The 14,286-nt window shown below is 54.9% G+C and overlaps 5 protein-coding genes and 2 non-coding genes across 7 annotated transcripts; 3 read left to right on the top strand and 4 right to left on the bottom strand.

Moving 5' to 3' along the window:
• Nucleotides 1–175: 175 nt before the first annotated feature.
• Nucleotides 176–2,675, bottom strand: VDAG_00279 (import receptor; the record flags this gene model as incomplete). The annotated part of the gene is made up of 3 exons (XM_009651656.1): nt 176–836; nt 912–2,355; nt 2,487–2,675. The coding sequence occupies 3 exons, from the start codon at nt 2,673–2,675 to the stop codon at nt 601–603; spliced, it is 1,869 nt and encodes a 622-aa protein (XP_009649951.1). The 3' UTR covers nt 176–600.
• Nucleotides 2,676–3,160: 485 nt separating this feature from the next.
• VDAG_00280 (uncharacterized protein) lies at nt 3,161–4,143 on the top strand (the record flags this gene model as incomplete). The annotated part of the gene is made up of 3 exons (XM_009651657.1): nt 3,161–3,864; nt 3,943–3,982; nt 4,111–4,143. The coding sequence occupies 3 exons, from the start codon at nt 3,161–3,163 to the stop codon at nt 4,141–4,143; spliced, it is 777 nt and encodes a 258-aa protein (XP_009649952.1).
• Nucleotides 4,144–5,519: 1,376 nt separating this feature from the next.
• Nucleotides 5,520–8,436, top strand: VDAG_00281 (uncharacterized protein; the record flags this gene model as incomplete). Its single annotated transcript, XM_009651658.1, has 2 exons — nt 5,520–6,175; nt 6,231–8,436. 2 exons carry the CDS (start codon nt 5,520–5,522, stop codon nt 7,687–7,689), a joined length of 2,115 nt encoding a protein of 704 aa, XP_009649953.1. The 3' UTR covers nt 7,690–8,436.
• A 191-nt stretch (nt 8,437–8,627) lies between these two features.
• VDAG_20048 lies at nt 8,628–8,710 on the bottom strand. Its single transcript has one exon. It is a non-coding gene; the product is annotated as a tRNA-Gln (tRNA).
• Nucleotides 8,711–9,312: 602 nt separating this feature from the next.
• On the top strand, nt 9,313–9,548 carry VDAG_00282 (uncharacterized protein; the record flags this gene model as incomplete). Its single annotated transcript, XM_009651659.1, has 2 exons — nt 9,313–9,367; nt 9,451–9,548. The coding sequence occupies 2 exons, from the start codon at nt 9,313–9,315 to the stop codon at nt 9,546–9,548; spliced, it is 153 nt and encodes a 50-aa protein (XP_009649954.1).
• A 495-nt stretch (nt 9,549–10,043) lies between these two features.
• Nucleotides 10,044–11,481, bottom strand: VDAG_00283 (uncharacterized protein; the record flags this gene model as incomplete). Its single annotated transcript, XM_009651660.1, has 2 exons — nt 10,044–10,742; nt 11,455–11,481. The coding sequence occupies 2 exons, from the start codon at nt 11,479–11,481 to the stop codon at nt 10,044–10,046; spliced, it is 726 nt and encodes a 241-aa protein (XP_009649955.1).
• Nucleotides 11,482–11,781: 300 nt separating this feature from the next.
• On the bottom strand, nt 11,782–11,864 carry VDAG_20049. The gene has a single exon. It is a non-coding gene; the product is annotated as a tRNA-Gln (tRNA).
• Nucleotides 11,865–14,286: the final 2,422 nt, after the last annotated feature.

The following is a 14,286-nucleotide window of genomic DNA, read 5'->3' on the forward strand; positions in this document are numbered from 1 at the left end:
AAGACGTTGAAATGCGGTGATGTACAATCTGCTGTGGCCTGTTCAACATGCGCCACTTGACCACGAGGTTCTGGTTTTCCGAGACAGAATCTTCCCTCGTGTATTCGGACTGAGCCATACGTATTGCACAAGACATGCAAACGAAACACTGTCATAGGCCATGGACGCGGTGTTACAGGTGAGTGGAAGAATTACATACTACCTTTTTGTACAGGCTCAGCACGCCGTGCACTGATGCCCCGATACATAGTACAAAAGACAACCCTATCTGCCTCCGTCCCCCTGCCTTTTCTCCAACATGACCCTGAGTCGCACTCAGGCGAGAAGGCCTTCCCCCCTTCTTGTAACGGAGCAAGGGAGGGGAGCCAAGGAGGAAACCATCGATTTTTGTTTTGACCTTGGCTCCCACCTTGACCGTCCCTGCGAGAGCTAGGCAGGCAGCAGGCAACCCAGAAAACTCTCTATCATACAAGGCGCCCTCGAGCCCGACCATCTGGCCTGCATTCGTGAGGCGCATCGTGTCTCCCCCCCTTCCCCGGTCTCCCATCGTACACACTCACATCCGAATCTCTTCCCCCGCCACGGACAAGGACAAGACCCTTACCGGCCGAGCGCGGGGTTCATGCCCTGTAGCCTCGCGGCAAGCTTGGGGTACTTCTCCTGCACCTGGAGCTGCGTGCGGGTGGCCTCGGCGTAGGACAGAGCATTGACAGTCTCGCCTTCGGTGCGGGCCAGCTCGGCGGCGCGCTCGAAATACTTGAGCGCCTCGGTCACCTTGCCCTGCTGGAGGAGAAGCTGGGCCATGGTGGCGACGGCAATGTCGCATTCGGGGTCGACTGCAGAACGGTTAGCGCCAACCGTTGTAGACAAGGATTTGTCGAGAGGCAAAAGGGGAGCGGGGAAATACGTACTGATAAGTGCCTTCTGGCACAGCTTCTCGGCCTCGGTAAAGTCTTGCTTCTGCTGGAAGAGGCACAGGGCCTTGTTGATGAGAGGCAGAACGTTCATGGCCATGGGCTTGGTCTTCTTCTCCATCTCGATGGCCGTGTCAAACTTCTCCACGGCCTCCTGGAAGTTGCCTTGGTCAAGCAGCAGCTCGCCGTAGTAGTTGTAGACGTCCGGCACCTCCTTGAAGTTCTTGATGCAGCGGCGGAAGATGGACATGGACGAGGCGATCGAGCCCATCTTGTACTGCGTGACGCCGAGCTGAATGTGCGAGAAGATGAAGTCGCGGTCGAGGTCAATGGACTTCTGGTAGTCCTTGGCCGCATCAGAGAATTCGCCCTTGATGAAGTGGAGCTGGGCACGGTGGTAGTAGATGTCGGGGTCGTCGGCGTTCTGTTCAAGCGCCTTTTCAAAGTCCTCGGCCGCCTTCTCGGGAGCGCCGAGCTCCAGGTTCATGCTGGCGCGCTTGATGTAGCTCTGCGTCAGGCTAGGGTCGAGCTCAATGCTCTTGGTTAGGTCTGCCATGGCGTCGTCGTGCTTGCCGAGCAGGCAACGGAAAGTGCCGCGCATGTTATAGGCCAGTGCCTCGTGGTCGCCGAGATCACCAAGCTCGAGAGCCTTGTCAAACGCTGCCCTCGCCTCCTCGTAACCGTCGCCCGTCTTCTTCTCCATGGCCTTCAGGCCAAGCTGAAGCTGACCGACGCCGGTCTCCTCAGAAAGCTCAATCGAGTCTTCCAAGCCGGCAGGGCGAGATTTGACACGGAAGCTTTGCAGGTAGTTGCCGACAAAGGTGTGACTGGGAAGTTTGACGGGGCGGTTGGCCATCATCTCTGACGCCTTCTGCTCGGCAAACTTTTTCAGCAAGCGCTCGACGGACTCGGCGCTGGCTTGGTTCTTGAAGCTGTCGATGATGCATGATGCCGTGAAGTCAAGGAGCGCCTCGCCGTACATCTTCAGGTGCTCGTAGGCGTTGGCACGACGGTTGAGGGCCTTGACGTATTCGGGGTCAAGGTTGATGGCGGCCGTGGTATCTTCGACAACCTTGTCCCAGTCACCGAGCGCGTTGAAGCAGGCGGCGCGGTTAGAGTAGAAGATGGGGTTGGCCTTGCACAAGATGGCCTTGGAGTAAAGGTCGATCGCCGAGTTGTACTCCTTGCTGCCGTAGGCCTTGTTTCCGGCATCCTTCAGCTTGGCCGCGTAAGCATCGCGCTGCTCCTCTGTGAAGGTCGCGACAGACGCCTCGGTGATTTCGGGCAGCTCATCGGCACTTTCGACAGTGACTGGCTGAGCTGGCGCCTTCTCCTCGACAGTTTCTGTGGACGTTGTCTTCTCGGCCTCAGCCTTCCTCTCGGCCTCCTTTCTTTTCCTGCGCTCCTTCTTGCTGAGCTTTGGTGAATTGTCCTTGGGCTTCTGTAGTTGAATCTCTATCAGCGATTGAAAGTCGAGGAAAGGTTGCTTTGATGTCGCGCAGCAGATTGGAACACGATGAGGCAGTTTGGTGCAAGTCTACGATAACAGCTGGAGAGGCAGGCGAAACTTACCGAGTCACTGTTGAGGTAGTAGAAGACGCCTGCACCTGTGAAAACGACGGCCACACCGGCGATCGTATAGACGACCGTCTTGTTCTCAGACGCCCACGTCGAGATGCGATCCCAAACAGAGGAGGACTCGACGGGGACCGCGACAGGCCTAGTGGCCATCGGGGGGACAGAGGGAAGAGGATTTGACATGATTAAGAGTGCGTGCGATGAATCAAAAAAAACTGAATAAAACACTCCTTGACTTTGCGGCAGGAGCCCGGAGTGTTTACGTTGGGAAAGGGCCGGAAAGAACGTCGGCTGTGAGGCGGTTGATGATAGGAGGTTGAATGGGGCGCGCGATAGCTTTCCTGGATGCTGCTGGAATCTGACGGGAGGTGATGATACAGAAAATTATTGCGGGCTTACCTAAGGACAGGCCCAGACGTCACCACACACAGAGCCTAGCAGCCCCGGCGACCCGAGGCGTTACCATTGTCTTGGCCTGTGGGCAGGCCATCTCGACTGAGCCCATACATTGGCCAATGAGAGACCTGAAATTTCATGACCTCGTCCGTCAAAGCTCCAGGCCAAAGATGACCAGGGTGGGCTTTGATGGACAAAACACATCTCAAGCGTCGTCGGCTACCTGCACTGATCTCACTTGAGCTTTTCAACACATCGTCTCGCTCATTGAAATGTCTCGAGACTTTCAGCTCTTCACATCATTACGCCACGATGATGGGCTTCGACAGGTCCCTACGCATGGTCCTCAAAACGCTGGATGGAACCACCGTATTGAGTCACCCTACTATATACTCGATTACCACCGCGACCGCATGCTCAGAGCTGCCACCCACTGGGCGTGGCCAGATGCCATTCAGATCCTGGAGGGTGAGGCTGGGCTAGAGCGCCTTGCCTCCTTTCTGGATACCTCCCTGGCGGATCACAGGTATACGGCCCGTGTGAAGATCCTCCTTGCTCAAGACGGCCGGCTTGCATGCGAGAAGGGACCTGCTGCACCGGTGCCTCTGTCCAACCTCTTCCCCAGTTGGCTGCCCGTGCCTGACGCAGAGGTTGCTGCAGGCGATCCCAGCAAGACCCCCGTGTACAAGATTGTGCCTGACACGGCCCTGACGTCCAAGTCGGAATACACACATTTCAAGACAACGGAGCGCGCTGTCTACGATGACGCGCGGAGTCGCGCCGGGATCCAGCTGACCGATACCACGGAAGTTCTGGTAGTCAACAAGACTGACGGTTCCATCATGGAGGGTAGCCTGACAACCCCTTATTTCTTCAGAAACGGCCGGTGGGTGACCCCTCCTGTACCCCAGAAATTCAGCTGGGAGTCTGGCAGTGGTGGTCAGGATGGCACCACACGTAGATGGGCTCTCGAACGGTAATGCTTACCTTCCCCTCCCCTCCCCGTCTTGTCGCGGCTTAACCCACAGACCTTCTGATGTGTTCTCTTGTGCAGCGGTATTGCGATCGAAGAAGCTGTTCTGGCGGACAGCTTGGTAGATGGAGAGGAATGCTGGATAAGCAATGGAGTGAGAGGTTTTATCTTTGGCCGGGTGAGCCTACGCCCTGAGTAGAGACTGGTCCAAAGAACGAGCATCTCCTCTGACGTGCACCTGATGCACAGGCCGGGCCTCTCATCTCAGCGCTCCCACTCTGAGGTGCAGCGGTCTTTGCGTCGTGCGTGCAACGACCCCAAGAAGCGGGGATGGTCTGATCAGGTAGTCCCGCACGAAGTAGTCATACGGGAGCCTAAGGCCAATTGACGGTCGTAAATCGGTCTGATTCGCTGAAGCTTTCTCCTGCTGTTGGTGTGACGGAGAGCAGAGAGCTTGTACATAGGTAGTCTGTCCAGCGCAAGCTACCTTCCCTAAGGTACCTACCACGGAGAGCAAAGACGTTGGGGCCCAACAGTGATTACTGTGGCTGTAGGTAGTATCCCGCGAATAGCGGCAGCACCAGATAGGTCGCCAGGGAGCCTTCAGCCGCCATCGCGAAACGTCTCCAACCGGCTTGATCGGAATCGGGCGTAACCAGGGTAGTTGTTCACTCAGCTTCATTAGGAAAAGAGTCAGAACTCGGTCGTGAACAGCCGGCGGACTGTAAAAGCTGGACTTGTGCTAGTAGCAGCTACCTAGGTCCCAGTACAGGTGGTAGGCACCTGGGGAGGTTGTCCAAACCAAACTCGGCGGAGGGAAAAAAACAGTGCATTACGTTCCAAGCTCATTAACAGACACTGTTATAGCGTACCGACGATGCCCTGTCGGCTACGGCTTGGTACAGTGCGGGGAGTCGCATCTCCCATGGCACCTGCGCGCATTCCTCTCAGGCTGACAATGACAGGCCAATGCAGGCAACGAAAGCAACCAAACGTGAAGTCTCCTCTCTCTCTCCACACTGACACAAACCTCCCACCCCCCCCCTGGTCCTCTCCAACCTTCGGCCACGTCCAAGACCCCCAAGAATTTCTCAAGTTTCCTTTGCACATCATCATCATCATCACCACATCTCCACCATCCCCGTGGCTGCCATCTCCTCCGCGCCCGTCTCCACGTCTCCCATCTTGGCCCTTCCCACGCGCGTGGTGCAATTCCCATCTGCCCTTTAACTAGACGCAGACTGTCATCACCGCGGACGAGGAGACGCGAGAAGCGGCACTCCCCTCCCCAGCTGGGTTCGAATCCGACCTTCCATCGTTCGCGCGACCCGACCCGACCTCGACCAGAACCTCAACGAGCCTCTGCCCCCAACCTTGAAACTCACCTATCTACGGCCTTCATAATAAGCTGTCCATACTCTCGGACTGCACTCTGTTTACTTTATTCTTTTTGCTTGCTTCCTCTGTACGTAGCCGCAGGGCGGTTTCTGCTTGCTCTTATCCACCCCGACCATCCCGCTTCCACCACCGAGTCACGTACTCTCGCTGGAAAGTCAATCTGCCGCATGTCCGCCGCGACACGCACGTACAACCATCCGACACCATCTGAATCCTAGTGGCTGTTTCCAGCTATGCCTGCTCCCAAATCGAACACAAACATGGCTGCCACCCGTCGCCGAAAATTGATCGGCCACAGGCGGCGGGTTGACGATGAAGGGGAGGACGAAGGTGGTCTCGACCAGCTCGACCTCGAGGATGACTCAATGTCTGAGGGGTCCTTTGCCAGCGATGACATCGACAACGAGCACGACGCCGACAGTGACACCAGCAACATCGATGAAACGTCGCCAGTTGCGCCCAACGTGAAGAAATCAAAGGCAGCTAGGAATGGTGTCGCGAAGGCTCCTACCGCCAAAGATCCCGTTCCTCAAGCTCAACCTGATGGCAAGCCTGCCTCAGACACGCACTTGATGATGCATGGCCTGTCTCTCGAAGGCAAGCACACAGCAGGTGAAGGGGAGCATTTCGACGATGCGATCGATGTCCTTCCGAAACCCACATCCAACGGGCCCCTTGTCGTGACTTCCGATTCGGCCGCGAAACAACCAGCAGAGCCTGTAGGCGACCGTCGCCGGCGGGAGCATGAAGAGTACAAGCGAAGGCGGGACGAAGACCCTGCCTTCGTACCAAACAGAGGGGCTTTCTTCATGCACGATCACCGGCACGCTGGTCCAGCCGCGAACGGCTTTCGTCCCTTCGGCCGGGGCCGTGGCCGAGGTCGTGGTGGCTTCGGAGGCCCCTTTGCCCCAGTGCAGTGAGTTTCTCAGCCCTGCTTGTCATCGATTGTTCTGCAAAGACTAATGATTCAGCCAACTCCAACCACCCTCCGACCCTCTGACAAGCGGACAATGGGCTCACGACATGCACGAAGACGTCGTCAACCCCCAGCCCTCGAGGCCGGTCCGTCATGCACCCCCCGACGAGGAGGGTCCTCCGAATGGCAACGGCATTATTCCGACCTGTTCCCCGAACCCGACACCGATCAACAGAACCATGTCTACCGAGAAGCACGTTGGGAACGTGCAGGTCAGAGTTTCAATCACACCCGGTAAACCCCCTTCAGCCTTCGCCATGCCGGTCCGACAATACACCAAGTTACCCGACCACAGACCACCCCTACGCCGCGATAAGCCAGTTCGAATCTCGCTTCCCGACAACGCGCCAAAGTACATCTTTCCCGCCGTCGACAGGTCATTCATCTTCATACCGAGAGCGATGCGCCCCAACCAGCAGCGGACCCGCGGCAAGCCTCGCTCAGGCCTTGGATCTATGGGTGGCTTCTCTCGACGCACCAGCGTCTTCGGTGGCAGCTTCTATGGCAGTGCTTATTCACCCAGCATTGCCCTTAGTCGCCGGTCGTCGTTGGCCCCCGACGGTCGCGACTATATGTTCTCTCCCACCGGGTCTGTGGTCTCGCGTCCACCCATGCCACTCGACAATCCACGCCCCGTCGTCCGGCTTCCGCCTGCAGTTCAGCAACCGCAGATCAGTGTCGACGGCATGGTGCCTATCGATCACTTCGTCGGTGTACAAGATGCCTCGCTGAACGGCATGCCGCAGCCCCATACACACCCTCTTCCCCAGAAGCCCATTTTCCAGGAAAACCGACAGCAATCAATCCCCATGCACCAGCCTCGCCCGCAGAAGACTGTGTCCGTCGCTGGCATCGAGTCGCCGACCCTGGACCAGCAGCCCTTCCACCAGGCATTCCACCAGCAAGTGCCACCACAAGTTTCAAACGGCCTGGGCCCGGATGGACACTCTCGCCAGCCATCCTACCCGTCTCACCTCTCAACCGGTACTCCTTTGTCTCACATACCCGAACGCGCAATTCACGCTGCGCCGTTCCAGCCTACTCATTATGGCCAGCAGAACTACTATGGCCATCAACAGTCGTACGGAATGATGCCCCAACAGCCTGGATACTATCAACCACCTGCATACAATGGCGGCGTTATGCCATCGCCTGCTTCGGCAGTCCCGTTCATTCCGGCCTCGCAGCAAGCCCAGAGTCAGAATTACCCTCAGCAGTCCCAGTACGAACAGCATGGGCCGGGTGGCAACCCGGGCATGGTAGCGCAAGAGGTCAACGGCATGGTCTATTACTACGATGCCTCTCAGATGCCGCCGTCGAACAACTACCAGGGATACCAGGGTCCTCCAGTCTATGGCTCGGGTGTTCCGGGGATGGCAGGAATGGTTACCCCGAGCCCAGACGGCTTCTTCTATCCCCAGCAAGCACCTGGCATGGTATACTATCCCCAGTAGAGTGGCGGACAGGTTTCACCATGTCCCTACTCTTTCTTCTCGTCAACAGCCCGCGACGAGCTGCTTTCATTTCTATCATCGAAGCCTTTCACGACTACTTGAACGTCTTTCCTTTGGATGTAGGGTCGGGATGAGCGCTGTAGGCCTAAAATTAAAACGGATCGAGACGAAGGCGCCGTCGAGGAATGCTGTTATTTTATCCCGGGATCCACCACGGCTATTGGCTTTTCGAGCGAACTCGGAGGGTTAGATGATGGAAGGGTTTTGTCGGATCTGAGGTGTTTGACGGGTGAGGGAAGGTTCGGACTTTGACGAACAGCAGCGGAGGACTACATGATTATCCTTGCTTTCCTCATTCCGTACCAAGACATCACTGTTCACGAACCATTCTCCTTGCTGTTTCATGATGGATTTCGGAGTCCCTGTACGCTTCGACTGGGCTGTTGTTCTGCTTCCATCGCCTGGTCCACTATTCGGGAGCAACATGTGAAGGGCGTTTTTGGGGACGGTGGTGTCTCTTGGCTTGTGATTTTGTACCTGCCGATTATTCAGCGTTTAGGGCTTTATAGGTATAGTTGATTATCCACTGAAGCAGGCGTATGGTTTGAGACTGTTCGCACAGGTGTTGGCCAGTGCATTTCGCCATTGAATCTGTATGAAGAGAAGGCTCAGTTACAACTGAACTGCAGGCACTGTATCGAATATTTGGCGGGCTGTTGGAGATTCGATGAAAAAAAAACAATGACTGCCAGCAAGATCGCCTTCGCCTGGCCAGTCAGGGAAATGAGGAACAGGTTTTAAATACTTATTTGTCAGGGTGTTCGTGGAGCCTTCAATCTATGGCTCGGGGCATAGAAAGTGCGTCGGTGGGTGGTCTGTCTGTCTGCATTACGGAGGCAAAAGGAGAGAACTAGCGTCTCGGCCAAATCCAAAAACGAAGGTCCGTACCGGGTTCGAACCGGTGCTTACTGGAATCATCTCTGATCAAAACCAGCCGTCCTAACCACTAGACTAACAGACCCTTGTTAACTTGAACTTCACATAATTAATCTACATGTAGTCGTGAAACATTACGGCTTTTTGGATCAATGTCTATATGAACAGACCAAAAAGCACATCGACCGACATGCGAATATATTCTTTAGATGATAGGTATCTATTACCCGATTCACCATCACACCCTTGCCTGTAGGGCTACTCAAGTGCACCAATGACCCCTAGTTTTCACCTTCCATCTTCCACACTTGGGTAAGTAAGGTAGGTGGGAGTACACATGAACTCAAATTCCATCAATACAACACAGGGGGCCAAACGCCTCGCAACTCATAATGAACAACGAATCTGAATCTGAATCATTTACCAACAAGGTCGCTGGGAAAGCGATGGATTTCTTGTGGCCTTCTACGATATCGACAAGCAGCGAAAGCGACTACGGCCATCGTTGCGAAAGAAGCGCTAGTGACAACGAGGATCGCAACCTCATATCTCCAGAGAGGGTGCTAAGATGACGGGGATGACAATAGCGGAAGAAGAACAAATATTAGCAAGGAGAATTACATTCGGGAGAGGACTCGTACCGGCAGCTTCTTGTGCTCTGAACACTTCTCGACGTGTCGCGCTACCATGCCAGGTAGTCTGAACCTCTCCTCGATCCATCTTTCAATCTCGGGATGGGACTGTGGGTCAACGAAGACACGAAGAGGGACGTAGCATAGGTCTTGTCCGTCGCCGAGGCCCTGTCTGTTGCTGATAGGGTGATAGTGGTTGGTCAGCCTCCTACAGCCGGCGGTGAGGCTGCAGCTCTCGCCGGTACCGAGGACGATAAGTCATGCCTGGCAGCTGGTAAAGGTATAGACTAAAGGTCTCCACATGGCTACTCGCAAGATTCTTTCATGTTTTTCTAGATTCTTTGCGAAATTCGACAGTTCTCGGCCATGGTCTTACTGGACTGTAGTATGGAGAACCCCAGTACTCACCTTCGGAAAGACGGACGTCACAACCTTCTCCTGACTCGGAAAGCCGTGAACACTCTTGTAAACGCCAGCCCTCGCCTCAGATTTAGGACCCGGGAGAGTAGTAAAGACGGTATATACACGCAGACTCTATCGCGTCCGGGTCGGAGCCCGAGGGTCATATTGCCCTACTACATCTTCGTTTTCTGTTCTCTCGATATAACCTCCCAAAGCCTGTATTCAATGAACGCACTTATCTTTCTCTTGACCCCCACCTAGGTTATTTTTAAGTAGCTCTCATGCTATCAGTACTACGACTCCTTAGAGTACAGTGCTTCTAGTGTTCAGTGTCGATTTGCTGGAGGCTGCAGCATGTCTTGCTATGTTACGGGATGGTCATTCTCAACGAATAGCCCCAATGAACCCAAGGTATTCAATGGCAGCAAGCGTCGTGGGGATTTGCAAGTCCTTCGTCTGTTCATCGTCTTGAAGTTTATCGTCGAGCCTTTCCATCGCCGTCTTGACCTCCACCTCCCTCCAGTCTGCAGATCTATATACTCTACTGCAGTCCGCCCCGTTCTGTGCCAGGAAAGACACCTTCTCCTTGAACAAGACAAGGTCCTCCTCCATGATAGCGCGCATGACGACGTTTTCGGTGCGTACACGGTATCGCTTCTTTGGAATACGGTTCATATTTGCACCGAGTCCGATGAGCAGCTCCATCAAGTCTGCAACAGGGGCGTCCGTACCGACGGCAGCGTTCAAGGCGGAGTCCAGCTCATCTTGGTATTCTTCCTTCAGGCATGGGCCCTCCGCGGGTGACCCTGTGCTGATTTTTGGTTGTAACTGACGCAGGATCTGTTCGACGACCTGTTTTTTCATGATCCATAAGTCTTCCTCGGAAGCATACACCTCACATGTAGGGCTGGAAAATTTGACTCCGGCGGCGGCGGCAAGACTGCCAGCTCCTTCGATTCCAAGCTTCCATTCATTCTCGCCGGTGTGCCGAATACGGGCCCATGCGTTTATTTCTCTAGACGAAAGCACATTGGCATGTACGCCTAGCAGGATACTGGCGGTCCGCAAGCTCCCAAACTTAGGCTGAGTGCAGCGAAAATGTCAAGAGCCCAACATTCATAGGGAGCTCTGGAACGAGAGCGGGATAGGCAGCAAGTGTACAGGCTGAAGCTCGAGCAACGCATACCAGGGCCCTTTTGAGCGCTCGCAGATTTGCGCCCGAGGCCAGTGACAGCTCGTAAAGGATTGGGTTGGCAATGGGGTGCATGGAGCGGCAGGATCGTGCCAAGGCTGTCAGGGCATTCAGGGACGATACATCTTTCGCAATTAGGATGATAAATTCAGTGGGCAGACTAGTGAGGCAGTCCATTGTCGAATCTGTATTTTGTCTGTATGTCATTGACCAACCCAAGATCGCCAGACGCCGAGCCGGTCGGCCTTGAATAGCACCCAAGTCTGATAAACAAGATGTCTGCAGGATGAAATCAATTGATCTCCTATTCTCGTGTTTTTCTGTCCAAAAAGCTGTTGCATCACATGGCTATTGTTGTTTGTTCTCGACACTGTATCACAGCTTCTTGCGCATCTTTGAGCACGAAACAGAGTTGCTGATGCGCCACTATTGTCTGCGATTAACAAAGCCATTCCTTGCGCCGAGAGGAAACCCACTGTTTTCTCACAGGACTCGGGCAATACCATTCGGCCTCGATGTGGAGTGCTACCGATCTTGTGCCGTTATGAAGGTGAGCTCATTTACGGATCGAACTTGATGACCTTCCAAGAAAACAGCACGTACCATCCATTCGTCTCGCTGGCTCGGCATCGCAAGGGCAGCAGGCTTAGACAATGCTTTCGACCTTTCGCGCATTAGTATTAGTAGTTCCAATTTAGTCACCTTGAGCACTGAGCAGTAGCCCAAGTCTGATACAAGCTGGTCCTGCTGGAATTTACGAGAACGATGGTTGACAAGCTGGAGGTCCATCTACACCTCCTGTGGGCAGGCTCCTAACAGGCTAGGTAGTCAACGGCCTGACCAAAAATCGGCCACACACATCTAGTCATACTAAGAAATAATGCATTGTAACTGTGAATGACATTAGGTATTGCCTCAGGACCAAAAAAAAGGTCCATACCGGGTTCGAACCGGTGCTTACTGGATCATTATCAGGTCAAAACCAGTCGTCCTAACCACTAGACTAACGGACCCTCGTTAGTTTCCTGGCCCCTAGCTTTTGTGATTATGATGGACATCACTGTTCAACTTTTCGCTGCTCTTCCCGTAACTGGACTATTGAGGCCTGTTTTTGGGTCATTATTCACTAGGTTTCATGGTTTTGACTCTGCCTGAGCCTAGTGTATTATTCCAACTTCAAGGGAGAGCACTGCCTCACGAATGGCTTCAACGCCAGGCAAGACGGCAAGGTGCAGATTGGTGGGTGACGACCGCCGTATACAAGCAAGCCAAGTGCTTTGCGTCGTCGGTGACGGGGAAAGTGGTGACGTAGATTATTGCTCTTCTGGGAGTGAGATGTAACGAGATGATTGAGGCTCAGTGTTCCAGCTTGGGAGCAATACGAGTCTTATCATATCGTCAATTGATCCCCAAACTCCGTGGATTCCGTACAGCATTGCATACAGGACTGACTCGGGTTCGGTGTTCGTCGGTTGATGTCAGCCTTGGAGGCGCCTGGGAGACAGACACATACTCGTCCGTGTCGGACACTCGGACAAAAGCAGTTCGCAGCAGGCTTCCTTCCGCCCACGTACATACACAGGGAAGCGATCTAGATGGATGACAACTCCAAGGCAAGAATGGACTGGAAACAACCGTCTTCGACGGCAGGCAGCGGTCAGTCGTGGAAGGGTGTCGCGATACGATTGTTGGCTTGCCACGCAACGCCCCGAGAACAGAGGACAGGGTGAGCCACATGAGACGCCACTGGTGTAGGTTGTGACATCAGCCGCTCAACCTCGGGTCTACGTGGACGCTGTCGCTCGCAGAAGAGATGGATGAGACAAGCAGGGGAGTGGGTCAGGCCCCCCCGAGGGCTGGACTGCTTGACAGTGCTTGTCCGGGGACTATCCAGCGAACCTAGACTCGCGAACCTTGGACGGGGGCTTTCAGTCGGGTAACGAGTTGGGTGGTTATGGCATCTGGCCGGGTTCGGGGGCCGGGACAGTTTCGCATGACTAGCTGCACTGAAGGCGGGCGGGTCAACTGCGTCAGCGAGAACGCAAGAGGAATTTGGATGGACCTCGTGCCTCAGTCCTTCTGGTTGGTCCGCAACAGACGACGTGGGCAGACCATGAGACGGAACAGGGTGAGAGAATGGAACGGCGAAGTGGAAAAGGGAATGAAACCCTGAGACGAGAGCTGGTGACGAGGCCACGCCTGCCTGGCTGGCAACAGAGTGGTAGACTCGAGGAGGCAAACCACACGCTTGGTGGTTGGCCTGTTGACCGGCGGATTGGGGTCAGGTAGGGACTTGGGAGCTTGGGGGGTACTGACTGAGAGCGGTGGGGCTTGGGCAGACGACGGATGCCGGGTGCGGTGCTGGCGTCGATACTGGCAGAGGGGAGCACGCCATGTTCAACTTTGGCCCCTTTTCTGTTTAAGCAAGATACCTTGATAGATAGGGATCTTGGTATGCACGAGAGGTACACAAGGTGCAGCACAGCATGGAGATCCTTGGAGCCACCCAGCTGAGCGTGCTTGCGGGGGGAATTCAGTTTTCCATCACAGGTCGCCTGAGACGTTTGAAGACGGCGGTTCGCCTCACTGTGAACCCTGGCATTGACGCACCAACGTGACAAGGCCCAGGGAGCGGATGGGTCGGTCTCAGCGCATTGCCCCCAGCGGCGGAGGGAGGTGTAGGTACCTACCAACCTAAAACTCTAGGGGTGGTGGTTTACCACCCATCATTGAGGCAGGACCTCGGCCAGGGAGCTGGGATGGACAGCTGAGCTCCTACGAATAAGCAGCTGCATTGTACATTGTGCATTGGGTGAGGGAGGCTAGGTAGGTAGTTGGCTAGTAGATCGGGCGTTGTTCTGTGCAGCAGGCAAGGCAGGTTGCTTGTACATTGCGGGACGAGGCGGCTGAGAGTCGAGTGATTGCGCGGCATACCCTCAGTTCCACAAACGAGGCACAAGTGCCAGAGCCTTGTCTGGCCTGTCTGGTTCGTGGAAGGCGTGTACCTACCTACCTACCTACCTACCTACCTACCTACCTAGGTACCTAAGGAGGTACCCAAGGCAAGGTAGCTTGCTTGCTGACCGCCCCTTTCGTTGGTGTTCTGTTCGATTACTTTTTTCTCCTTCTATCGCCTTCGTGACGCCCCGTGCCTGTGGCCACTGTGCACCCACTTTCAGTACTTGGCCATTGGAGGGCAGTGCGCGGCGGTCTGCCTGCCTTTTTTTTTTTGGGACAAAAACACCCCCCCCCTCCAAGCCCCTTCGCCGGGGCAGGTTCTACGGGGATGAGAGGGGAACCAGGATCCCCGTGAATTTTGGATTTCTCTATTTTAATTCGGGGCTGGCTCACAGCGGCCGAGAAAGGTACTTTCCAACCACGCTTGTTCATGGAGTCACCTGGGGGAACGCGTATCGGGGGCTTCCCCCCCCCTCA

The sequence above is a fragment of the Verticillium dahliae genome, genomic scaffold (assembly GCF_000150675.1).
Source record: "Verticillium dahliae VdLs.17 supercont1.1 genomic scaffold, whole genome shotgun sequence".
NCBI classification, from domain to species: Eukaryota; Fungi; Ascomycota; class Sordariomycetes; order Glomerellales; family Plectosphaerellaceae; genus Verticillium; species Verticillium dahliae.